The 22296-nt window shown below is 39.5% G+C and overlaps 2 protein-coding genes across 2 annotated transcripts in view; one reads left to right on the top strand and one right to left on the bottom strand.

Annotated features, from left to right (window-relative positions):
• Positions 1-2130, top strand: part of LOC308369060 (cytosolic phospholipase A2 gamma-like) — a gene marked incomplete at both ends in the record, with an annotated part of 28723 nt that extends 26593 nt beyond the window's left edge. The window contains 3 exons of the mRNA XM_080843393.1: positions 829-983; positions 1308-1473; positions 1958-2130. Coding sequence (XP_080699519.1) covers positions 829-983; positions 1308-1473; positions 1958-2130 — 494 coding nt within the window. The remainder of the gene's footprint in view (positions 1-828; positions 984-1307; positions 1474-1957) is intronic.
• A 9091-nt stretch (positions 2131-11221) lies between these two features.
• Positions 11222-12122, bottom strand: lbx1b (ladybird homeobox 1b; the record flags this gene model as incomplete). The annotated part of the gene is made up of 2 exons (XM_080843405.1): positions 11222-11691; positions 11831-12122. 2 exons carry the CDS (start codon positions 12120-12122, stop codon positions 11222-11224), a joined length of 762 nt encoding a protein of 253 aa, XP_080699531.1.
• Positions 12123-22296: the final 10174 nt, after the last annotated feature.

Consider the following 22296-nt stretch of genomic DNA (forward strand, 5'->3'; position numbering starts at 1 on the left):
TTTGATTATATGGTCTTGTGAAGGACAAATAAACACAATTGCCATTCCCACTAACCCATCCAGAATCCGTTGAGTAAATGTCAGAAAAGAACATCATTAGCTATTTTGCTAAAAGACACCAGTCAGCGTATTAGCAAGCTTTTATCAATCACAACTTGGCTGTCGTAGGTCTTTGCAAAGTTGTATATGGCTTTCAGATATTAAACTCCCTAGTTTTAGACTAAAACACTTTACTGCTGCTTTAAAGGTTCTGTTGTGACATGGACTGAGGGATATGCATCACATGCATTGATGGTTCTGAATGTGTGTGCCAATGCCTGCCATGTTCAAAGTTAAAGATGAGGAAAGATGGAAGTACTGGTTGCCTTTTGAATCAAAACTCTGCAAAGATCAAAGCTGAAGTGTGTTGGAAGTGTGAACATGGTACATATCGATGCTTACTTGACTTGTTTTAGTTGAGTTTCATAACAGGGGTGGGATGGTTTGTTTCATGGGAGTGTTTGGAGTACCAATAATGTGTGTTTTCCTTTGCACCTGAACACCACCACTGATTACGTGGAATATTAAAATAAATTGAATGAAGACTGAAACTTGAGGCTACTGTTTGCAAATACTGACAATTACTAATGTTTCTCCTTTTCAGTGTGGTGGGTCTTCAGACATATTATACCAATGTTTTGGGGCTGGCACTTTGGAGATATGCCTAATATCCTCTATCATTTCCAAGGTGACTGAACTTTGAATAGAAAAGTTCAAAAAAGTGCAGAAAAACCCCCCCGTAATCTTCATTTAAAGAATTTCCCTCATCTGTGGAAATTGTTGCTATAGATCCTGCCATACCTGAGGACATGACCCGGAAGAGAAAGATGCATCTGATAGATGCCGGACTCTACCTAAACTCACCATATCCTTCATTCCTGGGCAAAGCCAGGGACATAGATCTCATCATATCCTTTGATTTCAGTGAAGGCAACCCTTTTGAGGTGAAGGCACCATGTCATCTGCAATTTCGCATTTTAATCAAATAGATAGTTAGTTAGTTGATAGATGCTTAAGTAATCACAGTTCTTTTGTCATGATTTAAATAAATCCTTATACGTGACATAATGGAATAAATGCAGCTCTTGCATCAAGACCATATTGTAGCAGTCAAGTGTCAACCTACTTGCATGTTGAATACCGATTCAAACAGTCACACAATAGATGTTTAATTCTCTGAGTCAACCTTGATTTGATACAATACTGTACCTGCCATGTTACTGTAGTAATGCAACATGTACAACTGTGCTGTGGTGTCCTAAATTTAGACTCTGAAGGTGGCCACTAAGTATGCAGCCGCCACAGGCCATCCCTTCCCCAAAGTGAACTTTAAGGAACTGGACTCTAATCAGCCAAGGTCCTACTATGTCTTTGAGGAAAAGGGCAAACCAACTGTAATTCACATTCCCCTCTTCAACATGGATAACTGCAAAGGTGAGTGACTGTGCGTTTTAATGAGGAATAGACACATAGCTCCTCACAGCTAAATCCACACTGTAAAAACACAGAAAGCACAACCAAATCACCTGTCTAAAATGTTTCCTAAATTAGGGTTGTTTGTTCTCATATACATTTCTGGTCACCAAGTAACAATATGAAAACAAAGACAGAATTATGCCTGCCACTCAGTTAGGTTAGTGAAATGTTGTGGTCTTAATGAAATGAATATACTTGGCTTGGTTATGTTGTGACTGAGTATAACATACTCTCACGCTAGTCTAAAAATGATGTCAGCATCACTTACATGTGTAGCGCCCCCTAGTGTAACAATGATGTCAGCATCACTTACATGTGTCCCTTAGCTCCCCTGCAAATATTATCATGCTTTCCTCTTGGCTTTCTGACCATGGCTTTCACACTATGGTTCGTTGTGCACCCATTTTTCTTATACTGTCATTCCTCCCTGTCTCACCCACAGATCGAGATACTATTAAAAAGGAAAGGGAGGAATACAAAACCTTCCAACAGGCCTACAAAGACAAAGCAAAGATTGATCACTTGGCACACCTGGCAGAAGACAATGTGAGCATGAACAGAACTCACATCCTGGAAGCGATAAGAAAAGCTGTGCAGCAACGCAGTGGCGTCTGAAAATGTCCACAACTGCCTCTAAGGGGTTAACCACTTATGCTCAAAACATGCTTTTAAACGTAATCATGCCAGGCTAATTTAATTGCTTATGAGCGAAAAATAATTAAACGCATGTACAACGCTTCTCATGTTGGCCTTTAACAAATACAGATATCAAATACTCGTTTACAGATACACTTTTTTTTTTTTTTTAAATCCTGCTATCATAAAATAATAGAAATGTAAAAACCTACAATTTTGGATGAAGGAAATGTAATCACATTATTTCAATTTTTATTTGATTTTACACGATATGTGCTGGTGGTCTTTGTCTCTGTCAGTTTTAGTAATTTCCCAATAATCACATTGCATTTTAATAAAAGAATATCCTGATTATTTTGCTCATCTGAATGACTTTTTCTGTATTTTGACAACACCCAAAAATTAACAGGAGACAAACTCAAACTGACAATCTGAAGCAGCTGAGTTAACTCTGACTCGGCACAGCCGGCCTACCTGCTGCTAACCTTTGACCCCTCTCTCAGGGTATCCTAACTCCTTACTCACCCTCCTCTTTCACAAAGCCCACAGGTCATCCATCCATCTCACACACCCATCCAGCCATCCATCCATGTGCTCCACTGTATCACACAGCATGGTCACCATCATGTAGTATATGGTCAGCTTAGTCCATGATGATGAAGGACCCTCTCCATCAGTCACATGACACTTTCAGTCCAGTCTACAGCATGATGCCATCCTTTTGCCACACTCTGTGCTTCCACCCTCACAAGAGGAGGGGATCCAGTAACAACCAACCCCTCTCTGTCTCTCCTTCTCAGCTAATTGCACACCTTTCCCCTTCACCGACTGTATAGGTACCAAAGTGTCACTCCGATACACTCTATATTTTTTCTGTGTTGAAACACACACACACACACACACACACACACACACACACACACACACACACACACACACACACACACACACACACACACACACACACTCACACTCACACTCACACTCCTCATCATTCACTGTTTAAAGTCAACTTGTTTCTGCTGTTGACAAGCCCACAGAAAAAAACTGTGAGGATGGAAACGTTGATGGGTAACTTTCTCTTTCTCTTAATCATGTAATTACTTTAGTGCTACTACAGTAGCATACTACCTTTTTCATGTTGATTCTTGCTAGATAAGTGGGGAGGGACATGGAGAGGAGGGGGTGGTGCAGGAGTCTTTTAGTGATTCAGTGTCTCTGGAGTTCATAAAAGTGACGGGTGAAAGGAGGGTGTGCTGATTCATCATTGTCTCATTGAATGGGAACAGAGAGGGTGGGAGGGATGGTTTAGACAAGCCCAAAAAGATACACTGCTGCCAAAAGACGGCACATGTTTGTGTAAATGTGTGTAAGAGAGATTGAGAGAGAGAGAGAGAGAATGGAAAGGTAGGTATAATGAAAAAGAAAGGTAGGTTGGTAAGATTAGATACAAATAAATGTGAGGCCTTTGCGCATCAAGCTGATTTTCCAGCAAGTCCTCCAGTTACTGTACCAGTGTTCTGCTGCCTTCCATGACATGAAGCCTAATGACCAAGACAGGATCAATAGGGGTAGTTGGCCGTTAAGAGTTTCCCAATACAGCACAGTTTGTCTCTCCTCAAATAGCTGACATCAGTAGAAAGGCAGTAACTGAGGGGGAGGAGGTGAACTCTTCCCTGGGTGAGTCATTGATGGGCTAGTCTACATCCTAGATTTATATCCTCAGTGGCAGATATGATGTAGTTAATTAGTTTAGGCTTTGACAGCCCGGCCCGTTTAATTCAGTGCATCAAAGTCATCACTCTGTCAAATACACATAAGCACACACAAACAAAGAAACTCACATCACCCCCCAACACACACCATGCTAAAATGTCATTGATCCATTGAAAAGTCATGTGGCATAAAACACATCTGAATGTATATTTTGCAAGATGTGATGAACCATCATCGTCCAATTGGATATTCCTGAGTCAGCGTTTGCGCAATTGTTGGCCACCAGGGGGCGCTAAGATCCTAGCCATTGGATTTGTACTACGAATAGGTGCTGCACGGCAAAGTTTCTCTGAAGGCATTGGTTGATGGGCCCACATTTTTTGTTCTCCTTATGACCTATTCATTATTCTCACAATGAGCCCAGTTTAACGAATACAGACGTTCACTGATAACCATTGCAAATTGTAAATGCAATATTAGGGGCTTATTAGGTTATTTAAGAGCCATTGTCATCATTGAAACATTTTGTTCTAAAATAGAGGACAAATTGTGTAAGTTATTACCATTTATTAAATTATCTTTCTGGGCATATATCGCCAGTTTTCTGAGTTACCGTCAGAGCTTTCGAGCCTGACCCCCTCCGTGGGGTTGCCTCCAGGCAGGAGGATCTGTATCCTTGTCATCAGTGTTTCCTTCAACCTGTGGTCTGTCTCGTTTGTCCCTGGCTGTCTACATCTGCAAATTAATTATCTAAATACATTGTGTGTTCAGTCTGTTTCGTGGCACATATAGTATATAACTGGTCACCAAGTAAAAATATTAAAAGAAAGAATTATGCCTGCCACTCAGTTAGGATACGGAAATGTTGTGGTCTTAATGAAATAAATATACTTCTGTTAAATTGTGACTGAGTATAACATACTCTTAGGCTACAAAAAAATCTACACTCCACTGAATCTAATCAACACAGTGACTAAGAAACCATCAAATGCACAGCCCCCTAATGTCTTTATTGAAGGAGAAAGGCTCACAGCTGTATCTGATTTTTGCATTTAAAAAAACATGTCAAAAAGGGGGCCAATACCATTAAATTGAACTTCTAGCAGACCTTAAAAACTCTAGACCAGAAACGTATCAGCTATCACCACTGCCATATAACAACAAAGTATAACTTGTTCAAATTGACAGTTTCTAACAGTTTTTGGATGCCTGTCTCATTTTTTAAATATTACTTTGGCTGGCACCTCCACCATTAAATTAGTTTACAAAGGATGGCAATTTCTTGACAACTAAGGCAGTCACCAGGGGAGACTGTGTTATACAGTATAGATGCAGTACGTTTGGACAGACAGTCTTCTCAGTCCGCGCCTCTAATTACTGGAATACCCCCCCCCCCCCCCCACACTGATGTAAGGGAGTGTGCCAGTCTTTCAGTGTTCAAAAACAAACTCTAGAAATGGATTCAAAATAACCAAACCTGCAACCATAATTAGGCTACGGCATTACTCACACTGTAACTTCCTTTTATGACAAACACCTTGTATGTCTGTCTGTCTGGTTTTTACAATTTGTTATCTTAACTGCACTGTTTTGTCAAACTGTTGCTTATCTCTTTCTATTATTATTATTTCTTTTAATTATATCATTTTTAATTATTATTTATTTCTTTTATTTTTCATGCCCTGCCAAGGGACAACGGATAAAAACGAGCTAACCAAGCTAATTCCGGTGCATTTAAATTTTTTGGGAAATGTTTATAAATGAACACTGTCCCTTTTCAAATAAACACATTAACAAACAAACATAACAATTACGTCAGCATCACTTACTTGAGTAGCGTCCCCTAGCTCCCATGCAAATATTATCTCCAGCTAGTCCACTGGCACCACTAGCTGGTCTGTGTGTAGCCTAATTGTCCATCCCTACACTCCATCACTGGGATTTCTGCAAATGCCTACATGTTTGTATCCTTCCTCTTTGTCTACCTCATGCTTTCCTCTTGGCTTTCTCACCATAGCTTTCACACTCTGGTTCGTTGTGCACCCATTTTCCTATACTGTCATTCCTCCCTCTCTCAACCTACAGATCAAGAAACCATTAAAAAGGAAAGGGAGGAATACACAACCTTCCAACAGCCGTCTAGTACGCAGACAAGGCAAGGATTGATCACTCGACACATCTGGCAGAAGACAACGTGAGCATGAACGAACATCAGATCCTGGAAGCGATAAGAAAAGCTGTGCCCACTGGCATACTAGGCTACCAACTTGTTTTCTCATGTAATCATGCCAGGCTGATTTCTTAGCTTAAAAGACAAAAATAATCAAACGCATTTACAACTACCTTGCTCATGCTGGCCTTTAACAAACATAACAAATGCTTTTTTTCAAACGATCTTCTTGCATAAAAATACTAGAAATGTAGTCTTAGTTGGTCTTAGGTCTTGGAACATAATACCTAAAATGTTGAGTTAAGAAAACAATTAATCATATATTTCTCTTATTATTTAACATGATGTGTGATATCATGCTGATACAAAGAAACAATGCACGAATTCAGGACTGCTGTAAATGCCGTCTAAGAGAGTGATGGCTGAGATGTGATCTCTGTCAGGTCTAGTTATTTCCCAATAATCACAATATTAGATTAGATTAGATAAGATTAGATTCAATTTTATTGTCATTGTACAGAGTACAGGTACTGAGACAACGAAATGCAGTTTACCATCCAACCAGAGGTGCAAAATAGCAATAAAAGTGCAGAGTATGTGCATTTGTAAATTGGAATAATTGAATAAATAAGATGTATACAGTAAGAGTTGGGTATGAAAAAAAGAACAGAATTGGGACTAGCAGCAATTGAGGTAGGAAGTGTAGATAGATGTGAAATATAAATGTGAAATATATAAAGTGCAGGTGTAGGTATTAGTGGTGGCAATAAGTAAAAAAAAAAAAAAAGTGAATGAGGTATTAGTAATATAATGATTAGTAAGTGGTGTAAGTACGGTTAGTACAGTAAAACAGTAAAAAAGTATTCTAAGTACAGGTAATACAGTTAAGAGTTGGGTAACAGTAAAGAGTGATAAAAAAGACATTCTTGTGCAAATGTTCAATGTGCAAATGTTCAGTGGTTGGAACTTGTGTGGCAGTCAAGCCAGGGTGGGGGTGGGGGGGGGGGAGTACAGTGCAAATGATTAGTGGCTGGAGAAGGTGTGTGGCAGTCAGCCAGGGGGGAGGTGGGAGGTATAAAAATATATTATATTTTTTCTAACTTTCGTTCAATGAACGCGTTCAGGTACAACACTGTAGGCATCGGCAGACTTGAGACATCGGGAAGGGGCATGTTGGTGGAGAAGGTCTGTGAGGTGTTTAACCGGGTGCCAGTGAAGGTCATGGAGGACTGGGGTAATGTGGTCACTTTTATGCGATGTCACACTAACACGGGACATGGATATCACCATAGGTCACCCAAACTAGCCCCAGACGCCCAGGCCTAACCATGTCCATCCCTAAAGGGTACATTTAAAAAACAAAAAACAGGGACAGTGCAGAAGAGATTACATCAAAATGGTAGATAATTATGAAGGGTGCAAGTAACAAAAAGCAAATTAATAAAAATTGAGGTGACGAAAATGCATGTGAATTGAACAGAGTGATAAATGATCTACTAGTGATTTGATTAATATAGAGCCTAATTGATTTAAACAGTCGTGATATAATGAAAAAATGTTTCATCATCACTTCACAACCCAAAATTGTCATCTATCATTTAAGGAAAGTAAGGGTGGAAGTTACAAAAATGTAAAAAAAAATAAAAAAAGGATTTAATGAGAGGGGTAAAAATGGTTGTGAATTGGAAAACAGAGTGATAAAGTGTCAATTGATTCAATTCTACCATTCATCTTTCACAATATCCAACTGTTTACATCAAGCTTTGTTACTTCCATCCCTCAGAGGATGCTTCATCTATTTGTAGTCCATAATGGACTTCTGTCAAACCAAAGCAGTTTTCTCAATGGGAGAATAATTTAGGGATTTTGAATAATCGCTCCAACTCCTAACGGAGCACACTGACATGCTCCAGTGTTCCCCTACATACAATACTTTTGTCGTCTGACTTTGAGTGGTACTCGATGCTTTTAAGAGGGCAAAACTTAAATGTGTTCTACATGGGAGTTAATCAAAGCAATACTCAGCGCGCACTTGGGACGTCACGGTTGTGGGGAAAAATACTACGGACAGATATTCACAGATTGGAAGTTCCCGGCTCAACAAGTCATAAATGAAACGTTGTTAAAACCAACGATGTCTCTTTCCAATCGTAATAAGGTAGAAAGCGACCTACAATCGAATTGCCATTAAAACGGTTGGATAGCGGCGGGTAGCCTACCGTTTTCCCTTCGCCATCCACAGAGATAGAGAGAGAGAGAGAGAGAGAGAGAGAGAGAGAGAGAGAGAGAGAGAGAGAGATGTGTGTGTGTGTTTGGACGTGTTGTCATCTTCAGGGGGTTCTCCCCATTGTAAGGGCAGTTTATCGTCTTTTCACTTGGCAGGGTATCATGAGGTTTTTTTGACAGAAAGGCACCTCGTTATCCTTTAGTAAGGAAGATATCATATTTTCTCTACTGGAGGGGCATCTATTAGGAAACTTCTCTTCATTCTCACGCATGTCTCCTTACAGCACATCATATCATATTACATCATATTGTATACATTAGAGAGTAACACCTAATTGGGCTCCCTATAGTGTTTTCTCACCTGAGTACCCGCTACATCCCATTTTCACTACTGAAAAGGGCACCCTTCAGGACACTGTCATGCAGGGGCGACATAGAGGTCACTTCATAACGGCACCCTTTTCCACTGGAAAGGCACCCAAAGGTCGTCAAGTTTAGAACATTGTTATCTCCCCAACCCAACTCCCACCTCAGAGTTTGCCAGTGAAGATGCCTATGACATCTGAAAGGTGTCTGACAAACATGCATGTATCCTGTGACATCTGAAAGGTTTCTTTCTTATTTTCTTTATGGCATTCTTCATTTTTTTCTCTTTCACCTGGTCTTCCTCAGGCAGATTGCCCTTTGCCCTTTTTTCATGTGTCGGATAGGGATCTGAAGAGCAGGAGAGATTGGTCAAAGGTGCAGATGCAACTACTGTATATGTTGAGTGGCTGTTTCAAAAGTCTATTTCTGTTGTCTGATTTAAGAGAAGAATAAGATGGTCCTAGCTGACAGTCTAAAGGGTCAACTAGACAATGGGAGAGAGAGAGAGCGAAAGAGAGAGAGAGTGTGTGTCTGTGTGTGTGTTTAGGTATGTGTGCATGTACAGGTATGTCTGTTTTACATGATATCATACATTAAATGTCACATATTGCATCTGCAATAGGTTATTATTGTTATAATTCCACTTCAAAATGTGATTGCACAGTTGTTCAATTTCTTCATGTGACATCCATTCTTGGAAATTAAATTATTTCTTCAGAAAATGCACACATCTCTAGTATACACTGCAGTTGTGAATGTGACACTGTCCATTAATTCATTCATTTGGGGGGAATATGATATTTTGGCTGCAGCCTCTTTTCGCAGCCATGCAAAGGCTAACCCTCAAAGACTGCATTGATTTAAAACGGAATTTGTGGATTAAATCATTGCCAAGGAGAAATGTGTTAGTGTGTGACAGACTGGAGACCCAATCAAACGGGGTGATATAATCATCTAGACTAGAGAGTACAGTTTATTATTATTTTTGGTATTATTGTTAGAATAATCATTATTATTATTGTTATTATTATTATGAGTATTAATAGCCTATTCCATATTTTCCTATAACGGAGAGTGGCCATTTTCAAAACCCAACACTTGGCATGAACTGAAAGGCCTGGTTGCTCTACCAGTGTAAGTGGTCTTTCATTTTCAGTGGTTTGTTTTCTTTTCTTACATTGCAATGTTTTCAGCTTCATTACACTCACCACAACACAATGGATAAAAGCTAAATAGACAAATGGCGCTGGAAAAAAAAGTCATCAACAAAAGGCTCCTTTTTGCAAAGCTCTGGCAGGAAAGTCATTCCAACACTTTATGACTCCCCCTACTTAACATCAAAAGATCTTTCACTAATAGTAGGCCTACTATTCTTTAAACCTATAACCCTTTGGAAAGAAGTCAAATAACATTTCAGGGCCCCTTAAATGGAAGGAAGACAAGCGCTACAAAACCGCTAGTTTCATTGTAATTCATTGACTTGTTAAAAACGTCAAGCTTCAAGGAGTCGAGGAGAAAGGAGCGTACATTCATGGACACAGATGCGCGCCTTCAAGAGAGCTGGCGAATGCAAAGCCGCCTTTGTTTCGGGGGGAGTTAAACAGTTTAAAAAGCGGAGGTTAACTCAATCAATCAACATGTCTCAAATTGTGAGGGCAATTTCAAAAACCATATGGCCTCCAAACGTTTTTGTCCTTTTCGTGCAGCGGGACACGCTTGTTTCAGCATTGGAAGCCGCGGGAGGCTGAGCATTCTCTATTGTGGACCGTCACATCAGGGGGACCCGTCTCATTTGTCCCCGAGTTTCATGCTTTACGCTCAAAATCACAGCCTCGACCCGAACAAAAAAAGAATTATATAGACCTGAAGAAATTGGCCCAAAACTTGAGGTTTTGTTGCTTTCACAGCTTTGCCCTTTTTCTCTCCAAAAGGCCCAGATTTGCGATTCTCACATAAATTTCCACAGGAAAAGAAAACCCTTTGCAGGGTCAAGATGGCAGGACACGCTTTTGAAAGAAGTGCATGTGACTTTTTTTAATGACTGTTATATTATCAATGGGCAGCTGTGACTGTAAAAGTCTGTTGAGGGATTGTTTTAATATTGTATAACTTAAAAAAAAAATGTATAAGCAACATATTACGAGTAAATATGGCTTCATTATGCTTATGCTCATTGCATTTGATTCTATGAAATCAGAACGAATCAATGTTTATTCTTTTCATCACGATTTATTTATTTTCGTTTTATACATGTCTCCACAGGCATTCTCAAAGGCACTTATGCAATCAGTTACTTTAAATCATATGTTCTACTTCAAATCATAAATAATTCCAGATATAGACATAGCTTAAATCTGAATTGTTTAAAACACTATTGCCTGTACATTTTGAAAATCAGAAACACACAACATCTTGCAATATAAAAATATATGGTGAGATTTCATGAAAAACTCTGAGAGAAAATAATTTATTAGCGAAGGCAAATCAAGCTTGCTAATCAAAATAGGCTAAATATAATAATATAATAACAATATAATACAATTACTTTATAAATTGGCTGTATCTGTTTGATTTTCGAGTTATTTTCCACTTTCAGTCATCTAGGCCTACGTCAATCTCATCGCAGTCATCGTCTGAGCTTTCTTTACAAGCTGTGTGGTCTGAAAATGGAGACGTGGGGAAAACCAGAAGCTCCTTTTCCGCCTGAAAGTCTGTTGAGAGGTGTCCCGCGGTTCCATTGACAAGTCGCTCCAAATCGGCCAGTTTGTCTAATTTTTCCAAAGACACACTCCCGATAGCTTTGGCAGACTTCACGTCTGCCTGCAGCTCCTCCAAGTCCCGCTTTAATTTTGCCCTTCGGTTTTGGAACCATGTGATTACTTGAGCGTTCGTTAGCCCCAATTGGTGGGCGATCTGGTCCCGGTCTGCTGGAGATAAATATTTCTGGCACAAAAACCTCTTCTCCAACTCGTAGATTTGATTGCTGGTAAAGGCGGTCCTGGACTTTCTCCGTTTCTTTGGGTTATGAAGCCGTTGACCATATACTGTCAAACAGTCCCTTCCTAAAAAGACAACAGACAACACGTTAAGTATTAGGCTTATTCATTATGCTATTTGCACAGTACCACTTCATCATTGACCTTCATCAATTAAACTAAAAATTGCAATTTAATGGCAATAAAACAAAAGTTGATTGCGTACCTTCTACAGCTTGGAGAACACCCACGTCAAGCCCCCTAAAGGTTTTGCTGGCAAGTTCTTCGAGAGCGAACAGTGGAGATGCTTTGGCGACAAGTGTCCGGTTGAGCAGCGGGAGGCCCAGCGGACTGCGTTTTTGCGCAAAGATATGTGCTGTTCTTCGTTTTACAGGGGGTTTGTTGAGGATGTCCACGATGCTGAACGGTGTGAGTGGTTTGTTAGAGGATGCAGGAGGTGGAAGATGGTCCAACGGAGAACGCCTCTGTTTTTCTGTAGCAATCTCTTCGGACGTCATTATGGAAGATAATAAATGAGAGACGCGCTGATGAAGCAGTAAGAGCAAAGATAAATTATTTTAAAAATTAATTCGATTTAGGCTGTTATCTCCGACACACCACCATGACGTCACACGTCTCACTAAACGGTTTCCACTCAGGAAAATGTTCCCCAATGTATTCCAGGTATAGAAGACTGTGGAGGATGCTCAAAGTGTTTCAGCAACCAAATCCCTTACTCGCACAAACTATCCCAGATTAGCTCGATTATCCAAACTGCTAGTTTGGCTGTGTCTGTGTCCCCTCTCACTGTGCTTCCAGGTCAATGGGGTTTTTGCACAAGGCGAACTCGTTAATTAGTAGACTCTAAGAGCTGGAGGAGGAGCCTGGATGTCATTGATGAGTTTGTTTGCCCAGTTAAATCATTGAAATACAAGATTCTCTTCAAAGACGGGATTGTTAGATGAATAACCAATTCAATTTTGTTTATATAGGGCCAAAACAATAATTTTGTCTCCAGGCTCTTTCCATATAACGTGTTTTATTACTAGGCCTGTATTGCTATCTAATGGAAGTATATTATTGTTGTCCATGTGTCCTTAAGAGGCTTATGTTCACTAGTCACGTTACATAGCATATACTATGAGACCCAAAAGTTCAAAAGTTGTGTAAAGAAATTTGGAGGGATTGCCAATAAATTGCATTCTATCAGGTACATTTCTTTAATTTAAGTGCAGAAATACTTCAATATATAATATATACTTTAATAAATATAATACAATCAATGATGAAACAAATATATCCCTCTTAATTATTATTATTATTATTAATAATAATCATAAAAGCAATTAGGTTAATTTAAAATGTGCTTTATCAATACCTTTTACTTGACTTGACTATTATTATTATTATTATTATTATTATTATTATAATGCTTTTGTTTTTGAGCAGACCAAACATGTATGATGACCTATTAGATTTTTTTTTTTACCTTGACTTGAATGGACACATTCGCGTGATTTTAGCTGTAAGTAATAATAATAACAATAATAATAATAATAATAATAGTTCAATAAACATGAAAAGAGTTTGAAGTGTTTGTGAAATACATCTGGGCCTCGTTTCCCGAACGCGCACTTAGCCTAAAAAGCACTTGAAATCGCTCGTAAGAGGATTCCTACGTTGCAGACGGGTTTCCCAACGCCACACTTAGCTTAAGTGTATCTTTCGCTGAGAAGAATTCTACGTGTGGTCAGGACCAGTAGTAACTTCACACTTAGCGATTTAATCCACCAGGGGCGTCGTTCGACCGTCGTTTGGAAGAAAGGGGAATTTAAAAAAAAAAACATGGCTACTTGAAGCGAGGAATATTTTACATGAATAAAGCTATCTACACAACTTTTTATATGTTTATAATGACTCGGTTTGATCGGAAATGTGCTACGCGACCAATGCAGAGTATTTAGGTCTTGACTGAAGCTTTCAAACAGTAGTTTGATGGCACATTTAGCGCTTATGCCACCACTCCATTGGCTTATATGGTAGCTTCTAGCTAGATGGTTGTATATTATGTAGAAGAAATCCAAACGATGTTTCTGTGTATAGCACATCATGAGAATGTCATTGTTTCACCTGCCTATTCCCATCAAAATAGAAATAAAGAATATTGAGTATTTGAAAATAAAGATTAGGCTATACAAAACTAGTGCATTGCCCGTAGGAATTATGCATTCTGTAGTGTTAGCAGACGTAGGGCTGTTGGGTAGTGTAATGGCAAGACATATTTGCACTCCACATAGGTACAGGTTACACTGAAGTATTATTGTGATGCATGTTTCCTTTTCATTAAGAAATGTGTTAATGGTAGCCTTTTTGGAGAGTTACCAACAAATAAAGTTTGAGATTATGTAGTGGATGCAGTTGAATATACTGTAGATGTCAACGTTGCTGTCTAAACTATAAACTAAATGTCATAAAGAAAGACATTATTTAAAATGAAGTTATGGTTGAAATAGGATCACTTCTTTATTGTAAGGGTAAGTGTAGGGCAAGAATGGTCATGCAGTTGGACTCAAATGTAGGTTAATTTGATTGAATGTATGTAGCCTACTGTACTGTATGACTTTGAAGATGCTAGCTTTGACAGCCCACTCTCAGACAGATCGTAATAAATGTCCTTACAATGGGAACACAGTTTAAATGGCTTCTCTGCTGGAGATGGCGTTACTATCCCCGCCCCGAATTTAGTGCACATTGCACGTTCGATGCACGCATAGGCTAGCTAATTTCACAGCAATTAACGTAAACAGGTTAACCTGACGTAAACAGCTCCTAAGAGCTACTTAAGAACTCGTGCACGTTGCGCTCGTGCACCTGACTTTAAGTTGATGGTTGGGAAACGCACGTAAATACAAAGTGCTACTTAGTGTACGATGTCGCGAAAATCCACGTAGGCCGTTAAGATACATCGTTATCGGGAAACGAGGCCCATCAGTATAATGAAAATCATGCATGCAGTTCATTTCATCATTAAATCTGTATGCCTAAAAATATCCCTCCATGTCTCATTACGTAAATGATGGACTAGATTATTGCAACATGTTATAGTGTGTGATATTTCATAAATATCTGTACGTTGAAAACAGATACGACTAACTCATATTATCAGAATAATGGTTCTTTATGCAGACAGGAGTCTGACTATTGAAAAGGATGACAAGCCTTTCAACTATAGATGAAGGTTTCAAAGAGCTTTGTTGGGAAGTCTCTGACTGGTCGGGGTTTTGGAAATGCATAGTCAGAGAGGGATCTGAAGAGCAGGAGAGGTTGGTCAAAGGTGCAGATGCAACTATATGTTGAGTGGCTGTGTCTAGCCATGTTTGCTAACAGTGTATTTTTGCTGTTTGATTAAAGAGAAGAATAAGATGGTCCATTCCATAGCTGACAGTGTAAAGGGTCAACCAGGATATGGGAGAGAGAAAGAGAGAGAAAGAGAAAGAGAAAGAGAGAGAGAGAGAGAGAGAGAGACAGAGACAAAGAGAGTATGTGTGTGTGTCTGTGTACGTGTGAGTGTACTTGTGTGTGTTTAGGTATGTGTGTGTACATGCATGTACAGGTATTTCTGTCTGTTTTAAAGTAAGAGACACATATTGCATCAGCAATAGGCTATTATTGTTATAATTCCACTTCAAAATGTGAATTTCTTTATGTGAATTTCCATTCTTGGCTCACAGCCTTTAATGCAATGGCTCACAAAGCTGGATCTGGGTTTATATTTCTCAGTCCAGAACTCTGGAGCCTGACTTGGCCGTGTCTCCTTGGTGACAGCCAGTGATTTGTCACCGGGTCGGCCTGGTGAGGCGACACCTGGTGTCTCCAAGCAGACAAATCTGGAAGCTGCCACATTCGCAGAGGAGACACGCATGGAAAACATGTGCTGCCATTGTGATTGAAATAAGCACCAGGGCGGGCAGGGTGGACACCCCATGTGGAGGATGCTGGCTCAACTCTCACACACACACATAGACAAACACACACACACACACACACACACACACACACACACACACACACACACACACAAACACACACGCACACACACACACACACACACACACACACACACACACACACACACATACACACACACACACACACACACACGCACACACACACACACATACACACACACACACATGCACGCACACACGTACACACACACACACACATACACACACACTCACATGCACACATACATAAAAACAGTAAACACCTACGTACATAAACATTTATGCACACATGCATTCACACATAAATACACACACAAACACACACACACACACATGTATACACACACACTATAAACAGACACACACACACACACACACACACACACACACACACACACACACACACACACACACACACACACACACACATACACACACACCCTCCATCCTACCCCTTGCTGTGTCTCGTGGGCTGGGGCCGAGGGAGTGTGAATTAGCCTCTTAAAGGCAGAGGTTCACCCTGTGTGAAGAACCCCTGTGACCTCTCCATGTGCTCGCCGTCTGACGGTTCTCGGGAGGCCAGAGCCTTATGAATAAAAATCAGCCGCAAGCACAGCGGAAATCTGACAATAGATTTGTCCAACAAACGCTGACACAGTCCCTGGGGACCATAGTGATGGGAGGAGTCATTATTATTCACTGGCACCCAATAACAATTCACTCATTATTCATGCTCTCTGTAATAAAGTCTGCTCAGAATGTCATTTGTCTCATTTCAAGATAAGCCAATTACAGTTGCATTAGTTTGCACAAGGACTGAGACAATTTGCCAAAACCTCCACATTTTGAGCATTTATAAGTGATATAAATAAGTTGTTGCATTCATGCGCCAATTTAGTTTTTAAGTTATTTATTTAGTTTGTATGTGTTTTTCGTATGAATGTCTTTATTTAAATTTCTTTCTTTTAGTGTTTCCAGCATAGTCAGATATCTACTCACCACTGCACACATTACATGTTTCCTGTTGTGCAATGAACAACATTGCTTCACAATTCCACCACAGAAGAAATGTAGTATGTGTTATAGAGAAGGAAAGGAGGATGAGGAGGAATTGTACTGTGTGTTAGAGAGAGTTATGAGAAATCTCTGAGTAAAAGTATCTAAGATATATAGGACCCAAGAGCACAAACTCAACTGAGAGAGAGAGAGAGAGAGAGAGAGAGAGAGAGAGAGAGAGAGAGAAAGAGACAGAGATGAGGCGAGAGAGAAGGAGAGAGAGAGATGAGGAGAGAGAGAGAGAGATGAGGAGAGAGAGAGAGAGATGAAGAGAGAGAGAGGGGACTGAAAAGCAGGGGAGCACTCCAACATTTTTGCCTAGTCTGCTCTAAAGAAACTCGGTCATTGGAGGTGATTTGTCACCTTCAGTTCTGGCCAGGTTAAGAATGCTTTATTGACACACATGACACCATCACTCTCATTACCCTCAGAAAAACATTGTGTTCCTGGAAATGAGGAGGAAATCATACCCAAACCACTCACGTTTTGAAGGACTGTTTTTTGTTTGGCTTTTTTTGTTTCATACAACTGCTTTCGGTGCATTTATAATACGGCTCTTCCTTTCCCTTCCTCTCCAGTGAATGGAGGATATTAAGTGTCTATGGTGGTTTTGCCATGTTTTTCTGGACAATTGTATGGGTATTGTGATGTTTTTGGACAACACTGCAGACTCATCTGACCTGCGGTGATGGTTGAGCCCTGCACTTTAACTGAAACTCTTCCTCCTATACAGTCGTGGCCAAAAGTTTGGAGAATGACACAAATATAAATTTTCACAAAGTTTGCTGCTTCAGTGTCTTTTGATATTTTTGTCAGATGTTACTATGGAAGACTGAAGTATAATTACAAGCATTTAATAAGTGTCAAAGGCCTTTATTAACAATAACATGTAGTGGATGCAAAGAGTCAAGTGTGCAGTGCAGTGTTGACCCTTCTTTTTGGAGACCTCCGCAATCCGCCCTGGCATACTGTCAATTAACTTCTGGGCCACATCCTGACTGATGGCAGCCCATTCTTGCATAATCAATGCTTGGAGTTTGTCAGAATTTGTGGGCTTTTGTTTGTCAACCCGCCTCTTGACCACAAGTTCTCAATGGGATTAAGGTTGTGGGCTAGCCACTTAGTTATCACCTTTTCCTTATGGCAATGTGCTCCATCATCCTGGAAAAGGTATTGTTCATCACCAAAATGTTCCAGGATGGTTGGGAGAAGTTGCTTTTTTTATTATTATATTTGATATTTATATTTGTGTCGTTCTCAAAACTTTTGGCCACGTCTGTAGATGTAGCTCAGTAACAGGTGCACACAGACAAACAAAGTATTCATGAGACTCTCTGAGAGCTTTTGCCAAAAGTCCCCATGCTCCACTTTAACCAATAGATGTTGGATGTTCTGAATACAAAAAAGAACCACTCAAACAGAACGATTTCTACACTCAAAAAAGTGAATCAGGTGGGTTGTTCACTGTATATAAATTGTATGTTTTCAGTTTACTTAAAATACATGTCTTTGTTAAGTTAACATATCTTTTTCTAATAACGTCTATGTAATTGTGTCTTTCGTTATGTGTACAAAATAATAATGCGTTGGTTAAACACAAATCATTTAATTTAAATGAATTATGGTTGAAATACTGCCAATCCAGAAGGTGGCAGTAAGAAGGAGATTACAATGCTTCAGACTGCACGTGCACAAACTCACCAAGTTCCTTGTTTTTGGCGGTGAAGCTGCAATGCCAACGGTCTAGAGAGGTAAGAGGACATGTTTCAGTCATACCTATTATTTTGCATGATTTAATTGTGTGTTTGTGATATAACAAACGTTCTATATTTCTGAAGTGCTTTTAGTGTTTTAGAGAGCGGTTGGTATGGCACGTTTGCCACGCTATGTTAACGTTAGGTCGGTCTGCTGATATCACGAGGAGCTTCATATTAAAACTTTTCCATCAGCAAACTAGTTGGGGGGTTATTACTGTGAAACCGGTATAGGAAATGCCACGTGGTGTTAACAGCAAATTACGTTGGGCTACTTGGTTACTAGAGGACCAACAGTCTGCACGTATGGTAAGTTAGCACTGAAATAAAGCACCAGTGGTTTTAGGCAACATGTAACACTCGTTCTATATTTCTGAAGTGCTTGTGTTTTTAGAGAGCAGAGGCTATGGCACGTTTGCCACGCTAGTTTAACGGTAGGTCGGTCTGCTGATATCACGCGGAGCTTCATATTAAAACTTTTCCATCAGCAAACTAGTGGGGGGTTATTACTGTGAAACAGGTATAGGAAATGCTACGTTTTGTTAACAGCAAATTACGTTGGGCTCACCAACAACGGGAGCCTCCGGTGTTATGTTCTAACAAGTATGAGGGTCAGCTGGGAAGCGGGTGTTAGCGGCGGATGCTAACCACTAGCCAAAGTTAGCACCAGCATGTAACACTCGTTCTATATTTCTGAAGTGCTTGTGTTTTAGAGAGCGGTGGGTATGGCAGGTTTGCCACGCTATGTTAACGTAAGGTCGGTCTCGATATCACGCGGAGCTTCATATTAAAACTTTTCCATCAGCAAACTAGTGGGGGGTTATTTTTGTGAAATAGGTAAAGAAATGCCACGTGTTGTTAACAGCAAATTACGTTGGGTTCACCAACAACGGGAGCCTCGCTTACATGTTATAAGTTACAAAATTGAGTGTGCCTCTTTTTCCTCCTCGCTTAAACTCTAAAAGTTAACTCTAATTGGGCCCTCTTGCCTTCCGCAGGTGAAGAATACAACTTAATGCTGCTATTCAACCATTTTTGAACACGTGACTGGCCATAGAGTTATATGTAAGTATATTGCCTTAAATGTTTGTTTTTTAATGCTTTGCTAAAGGGGCTTCGGGCTTATTCTAAGTGGAAATGAAGCAATGGAAACAATGACCATTTTTCGCTTGCTTTTTATTTTTGGAAAATACGTGTACAAAATGCCCCAACTGAAGTGACCATAACAACAAATACCTCTACAGTTCATTTACTCAGTAAGTGAAGTTTCCCCACATCACTGAGTTGCATTTGATGTGAATGTATGATATGCTGTTCAAAAGAATGTGTTTAGGGCCCAGCTATGATATTGTATTACATTTTCTCTGATGTTTTACTATGCTCTACTTGTTTATTTGTTTATTTAGAAGGATCCCCATTAGCTCTACCCTAAGACAGAGCTACTTTTCACTTACATACAAATAACAAAATATTTAAAACATATATTACAATACCAATATCTAACATTTAAAACATACATTACAATACCAATATCTAACATAACCCTAACCAGATAAAGTCAATACATCTTATTTCAAAAGAACTTTGTTCATATGTTTTCAAAGAAGAATAAATAAATTGAAGCCATATAGCTGTATTTAATACAGAAAAACACATAGGAAAGTTACCAATTTGTGGACCCGGGGCATGGTAAACTGACACTACATGGCACTGATCAGTTTCAAAGCAGTAGGACAGGACTGATCCACTTATTTGTGATGAATGAGTTTACTTTGCATATTTATGTACACTATGAAGTATTTGGGGTACCCCCCTGAAGTGTTTTGTTTTATTTTTGGCTATGTTTTTTTTTTACTTGGATTGAATGCATGTAAGTCATGGTGAGGACTGACATGAAATAAGGTTTAAAGGAAATGTATCTAGTATAGCTCTAAAGTACCCTGTACAAAGCGCATCAATAATTCATATTTATAAATGTATTTTTGTTTATTTTCTCTTTTTGTAATAATCATATCATGTTGCAATATTTCAGGTCCTGATTAATGGTTCATTGATGATTCGTGCTTCCTCCTGTCTGCCCATAGCACTGTACTCATAACAGGTATGATCACAACTAGCTACTTAATTACTGTGAATTGAGTTGCAAGTATTTTTATTTTAAGAAACATTTATCAGGTGACAGCTTCATTCTCTTGTTCTCGTTCTGAATAGGTGTTTTAATTTTTTTCAGATTTCTAGTTCTCTGAAAAACAAGCAATGAACTACATTTATTTATGGCTCCTATATGTTGAATTTCAGATCCTGGGTGTGATAGCTGTTTATTTACTCATTGATGTGGTGTTGGTGGCGCTGCTGAGCTTGCCCGTGGTATGTTAACAGTCAGACTTTTCTTCCTTAATTTAAGACTGTTTTACAAGTTGAGTTTCATTTACCAATATCTCCTTTGTGTTTTTTTTTTTTTTTTGCCACACTCCCCTTCCCCTCCCAGATTTGAATGTGGCAGTGTAAAGGTTGCAGTTCAAAGACCTCAACTAGATGCCAGTTACTTAAACATTACAGGCTAAAACATCCACATTATGGGCGCAGGCATCCATATCCTTGCCCATATATTAGTTGTCCATGTACATCTAAGTCTTGGAATGCGCTCAGGTCACATTTGTGTAGAGTCCATAGTAGAGAAACATCCCGGCAAACATTGACATCGTCCACATTCAGCTGTCATGTTTGTGGATTCTCTGAGGTTGCCTCTGAAAAGGAGTATTTTACTCATATAAATGTGCATCTCAAAGCCAATGAAACAGTCCCCTGCATGTTCAAGGGTTGTACATTTAGGACAAATATTTATGGGACATTTAAATCACATAAAAATAGAAAACACCTGGGCTATTCTTACAGTGACTTTAAACCTGGAATCGTTGCAGAAAGAGACAGTTTTGAAAGCTCGAGTGTTTCATGTGAACATGGACACAATGAAGAATCAGAAGAAGCCCAGCTTGAAGTGCAGTCTAGTTTTCAGAGAGACGTCTCAGAAAATGTTGAGAAGATGATAGAAGAGAAACTTGCAGCAGTGTTGCTTAAGCTGGAAAACATACTCCATGTTCCCAGTAATGCAGTTGATGAGCTTTTACAGGACTTGCACTTCCTAATGAGTTCTGCATCACAGACTACATTAAATGCCATTGTTTCAGATGTTTGTACTAAGCATAATCTTGCTCTTGATGCAAAAGAAACTGAAGAATTGGCATCTGCCCTCTCTCTTTCTAATCCCTTGACAAAAGCAATTGGAGATCAGGGGCCACTTGGCACTGCTTTTAAGCGGAAACAGTACTTCAAAGACAAGTTCAAGGTAGTTGAACCAGTTGAATATGTTTTAGATAAGGAGCGCAACCATACCTACCAATATGTACCATTATTGCGATCATTGCAGCAGCTTCTTAGCAAAGATGGTATAATTGATGATGTAGTAGAAAACTACAGTGCTCACCAAAATGAAACTGCACAACAAGAGTACAAGTCATTTCAGGATGGAGAGTTTTTTAAACAAAATGAGTTCCTATCTTCAGGGGAATTGAGAATAAGTGTGACCCTTTATATTGACGACTTTGAGGTGTGCAACCCTCTGGGTACTTCCAGAAAGAAGCACAAACTTTGCGCTGTGTACTGGATTTTGAGCAACTTACCCCCAGGCCAGCACTCCTCCTTGTCATCCATCTACTTGGCAGTACTGTGTAAAAGTAACTACATCAAGGAATACGGATATGGAAAAGTGCTTGAACCTCTTTTGCGTGATCTGGTTGTCTTGGAAGAGCATGGGGTGTTTGTCCCACAGATTGGAAAAAATATTAAAGGCACAGTACAATGTGTCGCTGCAGATA

This window comes from Sprattus sprattus (genome assembly GCF_963457725.1).
Source record: "Sprattus sprattus genome assembly, chromosome: 1".
In the NCBI taxonomy this organism is placed as follows: domain Eukaryota; kingdom Metazoa; phylum Chordata; class Actinopteri; order Clupeiformes; family Clupeidae; genus Sprattus; species Sprattus sprattus.